At 54.4% G+C, this 13,028-nt stretch overlaps 2 protein-coding genes across 15 annotated transcripts in view; one reads left to right on the forward strand and one right to left on the reverse strand.

The window, feature by feature from the left end:
- Vill (villin-like) overlaps positions 1-7,188 on the forward strand; it is an 18,442-nt gene extending 11,254 nt beyond the window's left edge. For 8 of the 12 annotated variants that reach the window (XM_013513699.1, XM_013513708.1, XM_013513701.1 and 5 more), the window contains 10 exons: positions 6-106; positions 2,135-2,272; positions 2,377-2,535; positions 2,973-3,152; positions 3,670-3,812; positions 4,571-4,715; positions 5,931-6,116; positions 6,253-6,324; positions 6,514-6,783; positions 7,014-7,188. In XM_013513699.1, coding sequence (XP_013369153.1) covers positions 6-106; positions 2,135-2,272; positions 2,377-2,535; positions 2,973-3,152; positions 3,670-3,812; positions 4,571-4,715; positions 5,931-6,116; positions 6,253-6,324; positions 6,514-6,783; positions 7,014-7,160 — 1,541 coding nt within the window. In that variant the 3' untranslated portion in view covers positions 7,161-7,188. Of the gene's footprint in view, positions 1-5; positions 107-2,134; positions 2,273-2,376; positions 2,536-2,972; positions 3,153-3,669; positions 3,813-4,378; positions 4,431-4,570; positions 4,716-5,930; positions 6,117-6,233; positions 6,347-6,491; positions 6,784-6,985 lie in introns of those variants that run through there. The other 4 variants (XM_013513707.1, XM_005383713.2, XM_005383721.2 and 1 more) reach the window with 4 other exon arrangements.
- A 236-nt stretch (positions 7,189-7,424) lies between these two features.
- Positions 7,425-13,028, reverse strand: part of Plcd1 (phospholipase C, delta 1) — a 23,944-nt gene continuing 18,340 nt past the window's right edge. For all 3 annotated transcript variants that reach the window (XM_005383725.2, XM_005383723.2, XM_005383724.2), the window contains 12 exons: positions 11,350-11,479; positions 11,030-11,261; positions 10,262-10,463; positions 10,030-10,174; positions 9,806-9,955; positions 9,568-9,723; positions 9,199-9,358; positions 8,957-9,073; positions 8,382-8,560; positions 8,155-8,287; positions 7,927-8,076; positions 7,425-7,789 (listed from right to left, as the gene is read on the reverse strand). In XM_005383725.2, coding sequence (XP_005383782.1) covers positions 7,704-7,789; positions 7,927-8,076; positions 8,155-8,287; positions 8,382-8,560; positions 8,957-9,073; positions 9,199-9,358; positions 9,568-9,723; positions 9,806-9,955; positions 10,030-10,174; positions 10,262-10,463; positions 11,030-11,261; positions 11,350-11,479 — 1,840 coding nt within the window. In that variant the 3' untranslated portion in view covers positions 7,425-7,703. The remainder of the gene's footprint in view (positions 7,790-7,926; positions 8,077-8,154; positions 8,288-8,381; positions 8,561-8,956; positions 9,074-9,198; positions 9,359-9,567; positions 9,724-9,805; positions 9,956-10,029; positions 10,175-10,261; positions 10,464-11,029; positions 11,262-11,349; positions 11,480-13,028) is intronic.

Here is a 13,028-nt window from a genome sequence, read left to right on the forward strand (position 1 = left end):
TTCAGGTAAATTGACTCAGGTAAAGCTGGATGTGGGAAAGCTACACAGCCAGCCTGAACTAGCGGCCCAGCTCAGGATGGTGGATGATGGCTCTGGGAAGGTGGAGGTGAGGGGCACTGGAGGAAGACGGGCACACCGGGATAGGCTGGCATGGCAACTATCTAAAGTGACCTGGGTACACCCACGTGCACGTCCACACACAATCGGGGGCATCTAGGGACACACGTACAAGCACACACACTCCCTTACAGCTAGCTCATACCCCGTCATGCCTAGTCATTGATAGCCATGACCGCTCCCAGTCATAGAGGTCCAGCACAGCATAACACTTAGACGCTAATTGTGCCTGTTATATGTACAACCCATACAAATGACAATATGGGCCCAGATGCACCTTGTAATTGTGCCATCGCAACCAGGTGCATAACTGCAAACATGAAATTGCACATGTGCTATATCACACACCATCACAGTCACACACAATCGTCAACCCACAGGGACACACCAACACATAATCTATCACAGCCCCCCGCACTCAGCTGCCAGCACACAATCTGTCCTAAAATGTCAACCATTCATATGGTTGCAGACCCGTGTTTGGAAGCCGCAGGGGTTGGGTGCACTCCCACTCTCCGTACAGTGCAAGGTTGTACACTAGCTTGTTGGTGGACCTGTAGGTAGAGCTCTTGATTCCTTAACACCTCAATTTTTAAATCCATAAAATAAGGACAATAAAATGAGACCACAACTCCATAAAATGAGGTCAGGTCCCATCTGGCCTCAAGGCTGCTATGGGGAGGTTCTGAGATTATGGAAACAGGACTGCTGGGTCCCAGTTCACAAGTTAAGTTGCGGCTGGAGACACACAAGCTTCCTTTTGCATTTGCCCCTATGTGGATGGACAGAGGTGGTGAGTAGGAAGAAACCCGGTGCGGAGGACGGGAAAGGGCGAGGGAGAAATGCAGGCAGAGAGGGAGACGGGATGGGAGTAGAGGGGTAAGGAGACTGGAAAGGCTGCAGGATGAGAAAAGACAGGGTAGAAGGAGATAGGGTGGAGAAAGATAAGGGAAAAGGGAGGGTGTGCAGAGAGGGATAAGGGGGCTCGGGAGAGGCAGGACAGACAGGGAAAGAGGCAGGAAAACGGAGGGGAAAGTAAGGGAGGCTCAAAGGCAGATGAGTGGCAAGGGGGCGGTGCTGAGCCAAGAGGCTTGTCTGCCAGCTAGGTCACTCTTGGTTACTATGTTGTCTGGGTCAGCTCTTCTGATAAAGTCAGGGCTTTGGATGCCCTAAGCTGGAGAAGTTCCCTTGAGAAGCTCTCAGGCGGCGTGTGGCTAAAGGATGCCAAGGCATTGTGTTCCTGCCTGCTGAGGTGAAGTGCGGTGGGCATTGCAATCCGCCATTTGCAGATAGAAAAAACTGAAGCGCAGGATGGTCTCGCTGCCAGCCTGTGCAGACTAGGGGTATGATGTGGGTCTGCAGGCTCCAAAACTCACGGGTGGCTACCCACAGGAACAAGAAATTACACTGGCAAATGCGAGGAAGTGATTGCATTCCAAGTCTTTAAGCAAGCTTTGCTTTTTAGATGACACTTGAAAGAAAGAAGGGAATTTTCCCCAGAGCGCCTAGGCCTCACTTCCAGTCACACTCCTGCTGCCTGGCCTGCGCAGGGAGCAGCTGTGCAGGTGCCGATCTGCCCCTCTCCGGGGCAGGCTCCAATGGGGTCAGGATTGAGGGTGGATGTGGGGCAAGGGTTGGGCCATCTTACAGGCTCCAGGGTCCTCACCACTTGTCTACCCAGGTAGCACCCACAAACTCAAAGTTCTACTTGAAGGCAGGCGGCACAGGTGTGACGTCTGTGGGGAAAGGGTCACTGCAGACCTGGCACAAAGCAAGAGAAGAGCACCGAGCTGGGGTGAAGTGCGGTGGGCATTGTGATCCCCCATTTGCAGATAGGAAAAACTGAAGCACAGGATGGTCTCACCGCGGGATGGCTCACTGTGGGGTGAGCCTTGTGTAGATTCCCACACAGATAAGAAGTGTCTGAGAGGCCAAGGAGAGCTTTCTGGCTGGGGCACACTGGCAGGCTGGGTTAGATAGAGCAGATACCTGTTCCCACTGGTCCTCTACTCCTCAGATGTGGTGCATCCAGAATCGAGCCAGGCAGCCTGTGGACCCCAGGCATCATGGCCAGCTGAGCTCAGGCAGCTGCTATCTTGTCCTCTACACATACCAGAAGCTGGGCCGTGTCCAGTACATCTTGTACCTATGGCAGGTATGCTGGCCTGAGGGAGTGGTGCACACCTTCAAGCCCAAGAGGTGGGATCTGAGAATGAATGCTGTAAGTGGCACCAGACCATCACCCCTCAACTCCTACAGGGCCACCAGGCCACCGCAGATGAGACCAAGGCCCTGATCTACAACGCCGAGGAGCTGGACCTTATGTACCAGGGAGCCCTGGTGCAGGTGCATGTGACCATGGGCAGCGAGCCCCCCCACTTCCTTGCCATCTTCCAGGGTCAGCTGGTGGTCTTCGAGGTAGGGGCCACTCTGCCACTGTGGCAGCAGCTCCACCGGTCTCCCATGTGCCTGTGGCCTTCCATCCCCTTGCCAAATATCTTCTCTTCAGGCCTGGGGCTAGCTTTCGAGCCCCTGGTTTCCTGGTGCTTGTCCCAGGCCCAGAAGCTTCAAGGGTGACCCCCACCGGTGGGCATTGCAATCCCCCATTTGCAGATAGGTCCCAGGGTAGGCACAAAGCAAGAGCATAGTCCAGGAAGTTTAGCCAAAAGGGGTTCCGTGTTCTACCTTCAAGGCCTGAATAACTGTCCTGACCTCTCCAAGATGGGGCGAGGCGTCCATCTAGAAAGAGTCCAGAAGACAATGGTAGCCTGAGCTCTGAGGCAGTTGGTTCTCATGGGACAGGGAGGCAGCCCCCAGGAACCCTCGCCTCAGCCTAAAGCCCAGCCCTCTTCTAGGAGATCACTGGAAACAATGGGAAGGGGCAGTCAGCACCGGCCACGAGGCTCTTCCATGTACAAGGCACCGAGAGCCACAACACCAGGACCTTGGAGGTGCCAGCCCGAGCCTCATCCCTCATCTCCAGTGACATCTTCTTGCTGGTCACAGCTGATGCCTGCTACCTCTGGTTTGGGAAGGTACATGCAGCACTGGCCACCTGACTCGCAGCTGGGACAGTGGTGTCAGACTGGCATGGGTCCCCTCCACCGGATGCAGGCTTCCAGTTCAATCACAGATAGGCCAGTGAGGGTTAAAGGAGGAAAGTGACAGGTTGACCTCGGAGTCCCCTAGGGCTTAGCACAAGCTGCCTCCCCTCCTTCTTGCCTTGAACATCAGCATAGTCCTTCCAGGTCTCTTGGGAGAAGTGGGGAGGCCTAGTCTACTTTGCTGGAATTTTCTCTGATCTATGGCATGAACCATGATTAACCACCAATCCTGGGAGTCCCATCCACGCTCTGGATCCAGAGAGGCTTCCAGATCCTGTGACCCTGAACAGTGGGGAAAACTGAGGGTTGGAGGGGAAGAAAAGGAGATCCCTTGCTCACGCACGCCCCACTATCAGCTCAGGCCTCCTATGGCTCAGGCCCCGGTGGGTGGGATGGAGGACGGAGGTAAAAGCATGCCCCCTGCAGGGCTTATCCAACTGTTTGCCAGGGCTGCAACGGTGACCAACGTGAGATGGCGCGGATGGTGGTCACTGTCATCTCTGGAAATAACAAGGAAACTGTTCTGGAGGGTCAGGAGCCTCCCCACTTCTGGGAGGTGCTGGGAGGCCGGGCCCCCTACCCCAGCAAGAGGTAACACGGTAGGGAGGAAGGTACTTTTACACGGAGGAGGAACTGAGAGCGTGGGTCACTAATTAGGGTTGCATGGAGAGATGTGGAGAGATACGGCTGGAACTGAGGACTTCAGCATGCCACCCGCAGGCCTTAGGAGCCCACACTTAATCCTGGGTAACTTGGATCAGGATGCCCAGGCTACAGGACAATGGTGCCCTCTGCTGGCAGAGTCCACTCCCTGCATTATCACTATTTTGAGCAAAGTGCCAGGGGCAGAGCTGTGTCTCAGGGTGCTCTTGATGGGTCTGTGGGGCCTAAGTCTTTCATCACATTCCTCCCCAAGTCTTCTGAGCTCAGTCCCATGATCCCCTTGCTCAGCCTAGCTCTCCTCTTTCCACCCTGGACCTGAAGCCAGCTCCCTGTTAGGAGAATGTCCAGGGGACCCTCCCATCCTAGCTCAGGCCCCACCCTCTGAGCCCCCGACCTCCTTTCCTAATGCCAATTTCTGGGACAGTCACTGGGTAGCTTGTGTCACAGCTGGCTGAGGCTAGACAGATCACCTGATCTGCTTTCTCCATTGACAGAAAGGGACCCTGCAAGCCAGAGAGGAGCAGGTGCTCCTGGAGGAATTACGGGGTGGGTAGAGCTCAGATCCCAGAGAAATTGTTTCCCTGTCCTGGGCTGGGGGCCCCTTCGAGCGGGGCCAGTGTGACCCAGTCTGTGGAAGAACAGCACCCTTGACTCCTCACAACCTTGCTACTACCTGTGCTGGCCAGGCTCCCTGGGGAGGCCTCCGGCTTCCAGCCGCGACTGTTCGAGTGCTCCAGCCAGATGGGCTGCCTGGTCCTCACAGAGGTGGTGTTCTTTGGCCAAGAGGACCTAGACAAGTATGACGTCATATTACTGGACACCTGGCAGGAGGTAATGCAGCCACTCTTGGCTGGCTGGTGCGTGACAGAGGTGTGTCTGTATTTGTGCAACTGGGTGTGTGTGTTTAGCCACCTGACTCTGCACAGAAGACCGGGAGCATGTGTGATGGTGTGTGACACCTTGACTGACTGCAGTTGTGTGGCAGCAGACCACGGATGAGTCTGATTTGCTGTGTGACAGCTGTGAGATTGCAGGAAACTATGACTCTAGTTGGGACTCGTGTGATTGGACCAGATGTGCAGTTTTAACTGTGTGCCCTCAGATTGTCTGTGGGTGACTGCGGGCCTGTGGCTGAACGTGTCAGTGCTGGCTAAAAGTGGAGAGACTGACGGTGTATCAGTGCATGGTGCCATGTGACTGCATTTGCCTTGTGCACATGGCTGTGTGAGAGAATGACCAGTCATGGACTGTCAGTGACTGCCATGACTAGGACTGGCCAGATTAGTCAGATGGTGAGGCTGTGGGGGCGGGGACACCATGCAACCGACCAGGTGTGTGACTGGTGACTGGTTGTGCCTGTGCAGTTGTTTCTGTATGACTTTACAGTGGTCTTACTGCCTGGTGTGTGTGACTGCTAATCAGGTGTGACTGCTTTGTGTGTAGCTGTATGTTTGACAATAGTGAGTAACTGTGTCTGGCTGTGTAGCAACGCATGATTGTGTGTCTCTGTCAGTACATCTGTGTGGGGTGTGTCTGCGGCACTGAGTTAGTGATGAGGCTGTGGGCTCTTGTCTCACCCAGAGAAAACCTCAAGCCCTTCCTGCGGCCCCACCCGACCCAGCCAGCCTCAGCTGACCTGATTTCCTCCTACTCTTCCCTTGCTCCTTCTGCTCCAGCCTCTATGGCTCTATCGCTGTTTCCTGAACACGCCAGGCACCTCACCTCCTCCAGGACTGTTACTTCTTCGCTTTCTCCCTAGACAAACGTATTTGCTCCTTCATGAAAGCTGTTCAAGGGCGAAGATTTTGCCTAGTATTTTCATTGTTGAAGCCCCAGTGCCTGGCACACGATGGGCACTAGGTAAAGCTTTGCACGTTGCATGTATGCTTGTGACGTTCTTTGTGGGGGGCTTGCTCTGTGTGTCTGGTTGACCAGGGATGTGCATACTGGGTCTGAGGCAATCCGACAGACAGGGAAGTGGGCTGAGGTGGTTGGCTCCAGGCAGCCAATCTACCTGCCCCAGGCTAGGCCTCCCCTGTGGCCCAGGTCTTCCTGTGGCTTGGAGAAGCTGCAGGTGAATGGAAGGAGGAGGCGGTGGCCTGGGGCCGGGAATACCTGAAGACTCACCCAGCAGGGAGGAGCCTGGCCACACCCATTGTGCTGGTCAAGCAGGGCCATGAGCCTGCCACCTTCACAGGATGGTTCTTTGCTTGGGATCCCTACAAATGGATGGTGAGTGTGGGCTTAAATGTCGGGCTCCACTCTTAATTTGGAGGAGGGAGTACTATTCTGGTGAAGGGCCTCCAGCACATATGAGGGAGACCTAGTTTCAAGTCCCTCCTGTCCCAGCCCTGATTCTTACCTCCAGAACAAACAGTCGTATGAGGAAGTGATGGAGGGAAGCCTGGGATCAGGGTGTGCCATCTCTGAGGTAACAGCGGTGAGTACTAAGACCCCTAGAGTCCCCCACAATGGTCTGGACTCGGGTAGCATGGATGATGGCAGACAGCGGCAGGGGCCAGGCAATAGTAGGCAGCAGGGCTGTAGTTGGGGGCCAGGGGATTTAGTGTGGCTTCTTTGTGGGCTGCCTGTTCCCCTCTACCCCAGCCTGAGGCCCCTCTCTGGATAGGAAGTCAACAACTTTCAGCCATCCCAAAGGCTGGGCAATAGGAGGACAGGTCCCTTGGCACGGCTGGCCCTCAAGGGCTCCCAGGACAGTTCACAGAAGGAGCTGGAGCAGGGCCCCAACATGAATACCGGCATCGCCAGCACCAGGCCAACTGCCAGCAGCTGTGTCAGTGACACCTGCATGGTTGTCAGTGGGAGTCTGCCCCGGGAACGGCTGATGCACCAGGCTGCTGCAGACCTGCCGCAGGGTGTGGACCCCGCCCGCAAGGAGGTGAGCATCCAGACCCTGCCACTCACTGCCCCAGCACCCGTATCTATCTAGAACTGTGCTGGAGTGGCCTTGGAGACGTGTTCTCGCTAGGCGCTGGACAGAGATGTGGGGCAGTATGATGCCCTGAGACACCTTTGGGTGGGACAGAATTCTGGGCTCCAGTGACCCCTTTCCCTGCATCCGCTCCCTGCCCACCCTCCAGTCCTATCTCTCAGATTCTGACTTCCAAGATATCTTTGGGAAATCCAAGGAAGAGTTCTACAGCATGGCCAAGTGGAAGCAGCAGCAGGAGAAAAAGAAGCTGGGTTTCTTCTGAGCCATCGGGGAAGCTGCTCCCACCCTGTTGGAGCTCCCATCCCCATCCTCCTTGTCAATAAACGCTGGTGACCTGCACAAGGCATGGTACATGTGCTTTCAAGCCCAATTATTTGCTGGGTTCCCCTCTCAGGGAACAACGCTCTGTGACCCTGCAGGCTGTGTCCTCCACAGAGGGGTTTGTTTCTTGCTCCTCTCTCCAGACAACTCCATGAATATGGAACACATGGGCGCGCATGCACCCCACCCACACACACACATGCATGCGCACGCACACACCCACTTCCCTGGGGACTTTCTGTGTGCAGGTAAGGAGATCACAAGGCTTACTTTCAATGTGATTCTTATAAAAACTCTTGACCTAAGGCTGGCCAAAGGGTGCAGAGCGCCGCAATGTTCTTCTTAACGGAATTAAGGACAGTTGTAGCCACTGAGCCAGCTCCTGGGACCCCACAGAGGCAGCAGCACTGACAGTGTTAGAGCTAAAGGCAGTTCGGGGTCTCTGGCTCAGTGCCAGAGGTTGGAGTGGCCGCACTAGTCCTGGCTCCAGGTGTGGATACAGGGCCTAACCCACCCAGGGCAGAACCCACTGGATGCCCCAAGCCTTAGTCCTGGAGTGTGATCTTCACAAACAGGGTGGCTGATGGATGCTGGTCTCCGTTCTTGGATAAGAGGTGGATGTGGCGGTATCCTGGTAGGCACATGGGTAAGGAGGAGAGTTCCAGTTACTCAGGGAAGATATGCCAAGGCATAGCCACTTCCAGCCCAAAAGAAGCCAGGCCCTGCCTGCCCGACCATGGCCATCCCCACACCCCAACAGATACTCACCCTGCTTGAGGCTGTGCCAGGGGATGGTGCTCTGGCCAATGAAGTCGTTCTTGGAGGAGGCATCATAGTCCTCCACAACAAAGCGGACAAGGGCAAGCTCAGGCACCACCACCTCAAACTTAAACTCTGTGTCCCACCGTGGGTTGAAGCCTAGAGGGACAGGTGTCATGTATCAACAGCGTGGACCTCAGCACCAGGAGCTGGGCCCAGCCCGGACCCAGCACGTACCGTTATTAGTGATTACACCAGTCTGGCGACTGGCCATGTCCTGGCTCACACCATGGATCTCCACTGTCACCTTGGGGTCCACAATTGAGTTCTTATTCTTATTGACTTTCGGCAGCTGCTGCCCTGAGATGACCTGAGGAAAAGTGATGGATAATTAAGGGTTCAAAAATGGCAGAGACGGGGAAGGGAGGACCATGAGTACCTATCCCTCCTGGATCTGGCCATACCTTCACATTCAGCTTCTTTGGAGCTAACCAGGGCCCTTGAGTCAGAGCACGTGCATTGAAGCTGGTGTTGAGGTCTCTCAGGAAATCAGGCTTCAGCACATACCCACAGGCCCCATTGTCCTGGAAGCGGCCCTGGTACACATCCATCTCTGGCCCAGGTGTCTGGAAGTTCAGGGCCACTACAGGCAAGACAACGAAGTCACAGACTGTGGACTGGCTTCGAGGCCCTTGATCCCAGCCTGCTCAGGATACACTGAAGCCTAGGGTCCCATGTGAGTCATAAGCAGAATCCAGTATCACCCAATGACTGCTGCTCTCTTTCTGTCTTCACAGACCTACCACACTGGTCATGCATATCATTTCTGGTGGCAAAACTCCAAGGCCTAGGGTGCTAATTGTGCATTTTCAGACACTGACTTACTGGTAGGGAGATATTTCCAAACAGTTTACCAGCTCCATACACTCCTGCATCTGACCCTGGTTAGGTCCCCAGGCCTCGTACTGCAAGCCCCCAAGCCTCTGGCCGCAGGACTGGAGCCTTCACCCTAGCTCCACGAGCCCCAGCTGGCCCATACCGATCTGGCAGCCCCCATTCCACATGTCCACAGGGCTATAGTTGGAGGAGTCTGTTCTCCAGCCAGCCGGATAGATCCTGCTCAGGTGGCCCACGTTGTGGCGGACAAAGCTGTTTCCTGAAGGGAGATGTGGTTCAGTCAGCAGCGGGACTCACCAGAGCAGGGAGAGGCCAGGACCAGCCCTGGCCAGCGCACATGGTCAGGCAGCTGGGTAGCACCTCTGCATGCAGGGAGGGACTCACCAGACTCCTGCAGCATTCGGAGAGCACGGTTCTCAGAGAAGGATGCCATCTCATAAAAAGCCTGCCTGGAGGGGCCGGCATCGGAGAAGCCCCCAAAGTGGACACTCTTGCAGTAAATGACCATGTCAGAGAGCTCCTGCACCAGCCTGAGCTTGTCCTCCTGGGGGCCATGGGGAGGCCCGGGTTAGAGCCAGGGGTTGGGTGAGGTGGGCACTGAGAGCCAGAAACCCAGACACAGAGACAGGGGGAGACAGACAGAGAGAAGGGGCAGAGGGTCTGAATGGCAGCCACAGAACTGAGACAAGGCGAATGCGCATGGGTGTGGGGACGGCCCTGGGTCTACTCCATCCCTACAGCTCCCCCTTGAACCTTGGGCTTGTGTTGCACCCGGCTCCTCACGGCTTCATCCTCCATCTCAGCAGCCTCGTCTTCATCTGACACAGTGGTCTCAGAGCCACCTTCCCCTTCAGGGGGCAGCAGCCCCCCAAGCTTCTTCCCCTTGAGCAGGATCTTCCCCTTCAGTTGCTGGGGATGGAGGGGCAACCGGTCAGGGCCCACCTGGCCTCCTGGCAAGTCTCCTGCCCTCTGTTCTGGGCACCCCCTATACCTCTGGGGAAGGCAGGTTACTGGTAACTCCGTCCAGTGGCCGGTCCAGCAGCATGGGCCCCAGGATGGCATGCAAGTGTCGTGCCATCACGCGCTGCTGCTCCAGACTGCAGTGGTTCTCCAGGGACAGGATGACTGGGTAGGGGGAGGCCTGCAAGCCCAAAGCCATGTTAGGAGGGCTTGCTGCCCCTGGCACTCCCTCCCCACCTGTAGGGGCATGCCCACCTTGAAGGCATAGTCCCGAATGGCCCTGATCACGTCACAGAAGAGGATCTTGGAAGTGAAAGTGTAGCCATGGTAGATGATCGGCTCCTGGTTGGGGCCATCCCAACAGTCAAGCTCCAAGCAGCGGCAGCCTTTGCACAGTGCCCTGTGAGTAGGGGTGCAGCTAGGATCTTCCAGGTCCTGTCCTGAGTCCCACCACGGCTCCCACCCCCAAGGCTTCCCTGGACCGCACCGGATGTAGGCTTCAGTGCTGCTGGGCCCAGTGAGCTGGTCTTCCAGCAGGTAGGTGTTGTGTGAGGAGGACACCAGGTAGTGACTAAGCGGCTGGCTCATGTCCTGATAGACTCGCCGGTGCACCAGGTTGAAGGCGTTGCCATCAGCTGACAGCAGGTACATGAGGAAGCCATCCTTGGTCATCCGGCGCTGCGCCTTGGCTGGGAGGGAGGAGGTTCCCATGTGCTGGCTGCCACTCCAGAAGCAGGAGCCCTCTCCTCCCTCTGCCTGCCCATCCCCAGCTGGTCCTCCACAGCTCTGGGAGGCAGAAGTCTGTCTCCAGCCAGACTGTGGTTTCCCCAGAGTGAGGCCCTGCCTCCTCCCCTTCCATCCTCACACCAAGAGGCCTCGGAGAGCAGGGTCTCATCTCTTTCTCTGGCCTCTAGCTGGGAGCCCCCCTCTACAGCCAGGCTCCATCTTTTCTGTTCTGTCACATCTCAAAGCTGGGCTCAGAATGGACTCACAGAAGGTAGGAATAGTGCGGCTTTTCCAGCCACCTCTTTTTCTATTCTTGGGGAGGGGTCCTCAAGGCCCTCTGAAAGAGGAACAAGAGGAGAATTGAGGTCCAGAGAGAAGCAGTGATGTTGGAGTCCTGTCTCCCATCTGCCTGCTTTTGCAGGCCAGGTGAGCACTGCCCAGGGGCCCTGAGGCTGGTGCCCCTTCTCTCTGGTTGCAGTATCCTCGGGGTTCTCCCAGCCGTGTGGCTCTGGCACCACCAGGCCCTCACCAGTCTCACTGGGCTCATAGCGCTCGATGAGGGCCAGGGCCAGTGCAGGCCCCGCCTCCTCCTCCCTCTGTTGGTGCTTCAAAAATGTCACTAACTGATCCACTGACAAGGTCTCCCCTAAGCCTGCAGCCTCTGCGAAGGCGTTGTCGATCTCCACTCGCTGGGTCAGCATCTTGTAGAAGACTTCGATCTCCTCGTCCTCCAGGGAATCCGTCTGGGAGTGGTCACATTCCTGCAAAGCCAAGACAGCCAGGTGGACAAGGCTCAGAAGAGGCCTGAAGCAGGATCAAGGCCCCACTGCCACACAGACCCAGCCTCACCCTGAAGATCTTCCAGGCGTAGCTATCATCCACTTGGATGTTGAGCTCCTTCAAGAAGTTCTGCACCTCCTTGAAGCTCATCTTATTGTCCTTGTTTTTGTCAGCTTTTCGCAAGCAGGAGTGAATCCAGCTGGGCAAGAAGTTAAGGAAAGAACCCAGGAACCCTGGTACCCATGGTCCAGCTAGAGCAATGGTCAAGCTGAAACACCCAGAGCTACTGCTCCCTGCACCCTGCAGGCCTGTCTCACAACTGCACATCCATCCTGGTGGCCTCTCTGGAAGTAAGGAAAAGGTTACATCCTATCAAAGACTCTTTCTACTTGATGATTTTGAAATCTTTCAACTTTCTGAAAATATTTCTTACTCTAAAAAGGACTCACCATAGACAATTTAGAAAATAAAGAAAAGTAAACAAAGTGAACAAATCCCCCATCCTACCATCTACCCTAACCATAACTACCACTAACAATGTAAAGTGTGTCATTCTGGTTTTCATTATTAGCCACCTGGACTAAAGCACTTAACACTTCCTTTGTGGGAAACAGCAAATTTTCAGACATTGCTCAGCAGAGGGAGAGATCACATACAAAAACAAAGCCTGGATCAAGTAGTCATGATTGGGACATTTCAGCACCACCTCTTCCTTCTGTCCTCTCACCCTTCAGATTTAAGCTTGAGGAACTAGAGAAGGAGGAGTTCCACATGCATTCTTCAGAAATCGGAGAACAAGAGAAGATAATGAAACCTCATGAACACTGTAGAATAAATGACCGCAGGTTTTAAGAAGAAATCACAAAGAGAATGGCATAATTGATGCTATCTACAAACTTTTTACAAATCTAAGGAGCAAATAAAGGAAAAACAAAGCCATCCACCTGGCAGACTGAGGGAAACATTTGCAGCAAAGGTTTGGAAGAATTAATGAAGAAGGAAGCAATATGATGACCCTAGTAACTACATGATGAAGTATAAATTGACCTTTTGCTAACATAAAAGTACAACATTCACTAGAAGTAAAGGTGCAGTAAAAGCAGACACTCTTCAGTTGCTTGGGAAGAGTAAGTAGGCACAATTTTAGGAAAGACATCTGGCTGCAGCTTTAAACCACTGCTATGTTTTGGATGTGGCTCACCCCAAGGTTCATGTGCAGAGCGCTTAGTGCCCTGCGGGGTGACGTTGGGAGGTGAAGCCTTGTGGGAGGTCCTTAGGCCAACTGAAAGTGTTCCCTTGGAGGGCGCTGTGGGATCCCAGTCTCGTTTTCTCCCACATGTACTACTGCCATTGGCTATGGTGTCATCCTATAACTGCATTTGAATCTCCAGAACTGTAAGCTAAACAGACCTTTCTTTATAAAGTTAGTCTGCCTCAGATATTTGATTATAATAACAAAAAAGAACTGAAACAACATTTGTTTCATTTAATTCTACTTCTAGGAATCCATGAGTAAGGAAACATTCATAAATACTGAAAAGCTTTATGAATATAGTTTTTGGCAGTATTACTTAGAATAATGAAAGATTAGAATAAAATTTTAACACTACAAGAATAGACTTACAAGCCAGGCGTGGTGGCGCACACCGTAGTCTCAGCACTCAGGAGGCTGAGGCAGGAGGATCGTTGCAAGTTCCAGCCCAGCCTGGGCTACAAAGTGAGCTCAAGGCCAGCCTGAACTGCATAGC

Source organism: Chinchilla lanigera, unplaced genomic scaffold (genome assembly GCF_000276665.1).
Source record: "Chinchilla lanigera isolate Chin_1 unplaced genomic scaffold, ChiLan1.0 scaffold00020, whole genome shotgun sequence".
Taxonomy (NCBI): Eukaryota; Metazoa; Chordata; class Mammalia; order Rodentia; family Chinchillidae; genus Chinchilla; species Chinchilla lanigera.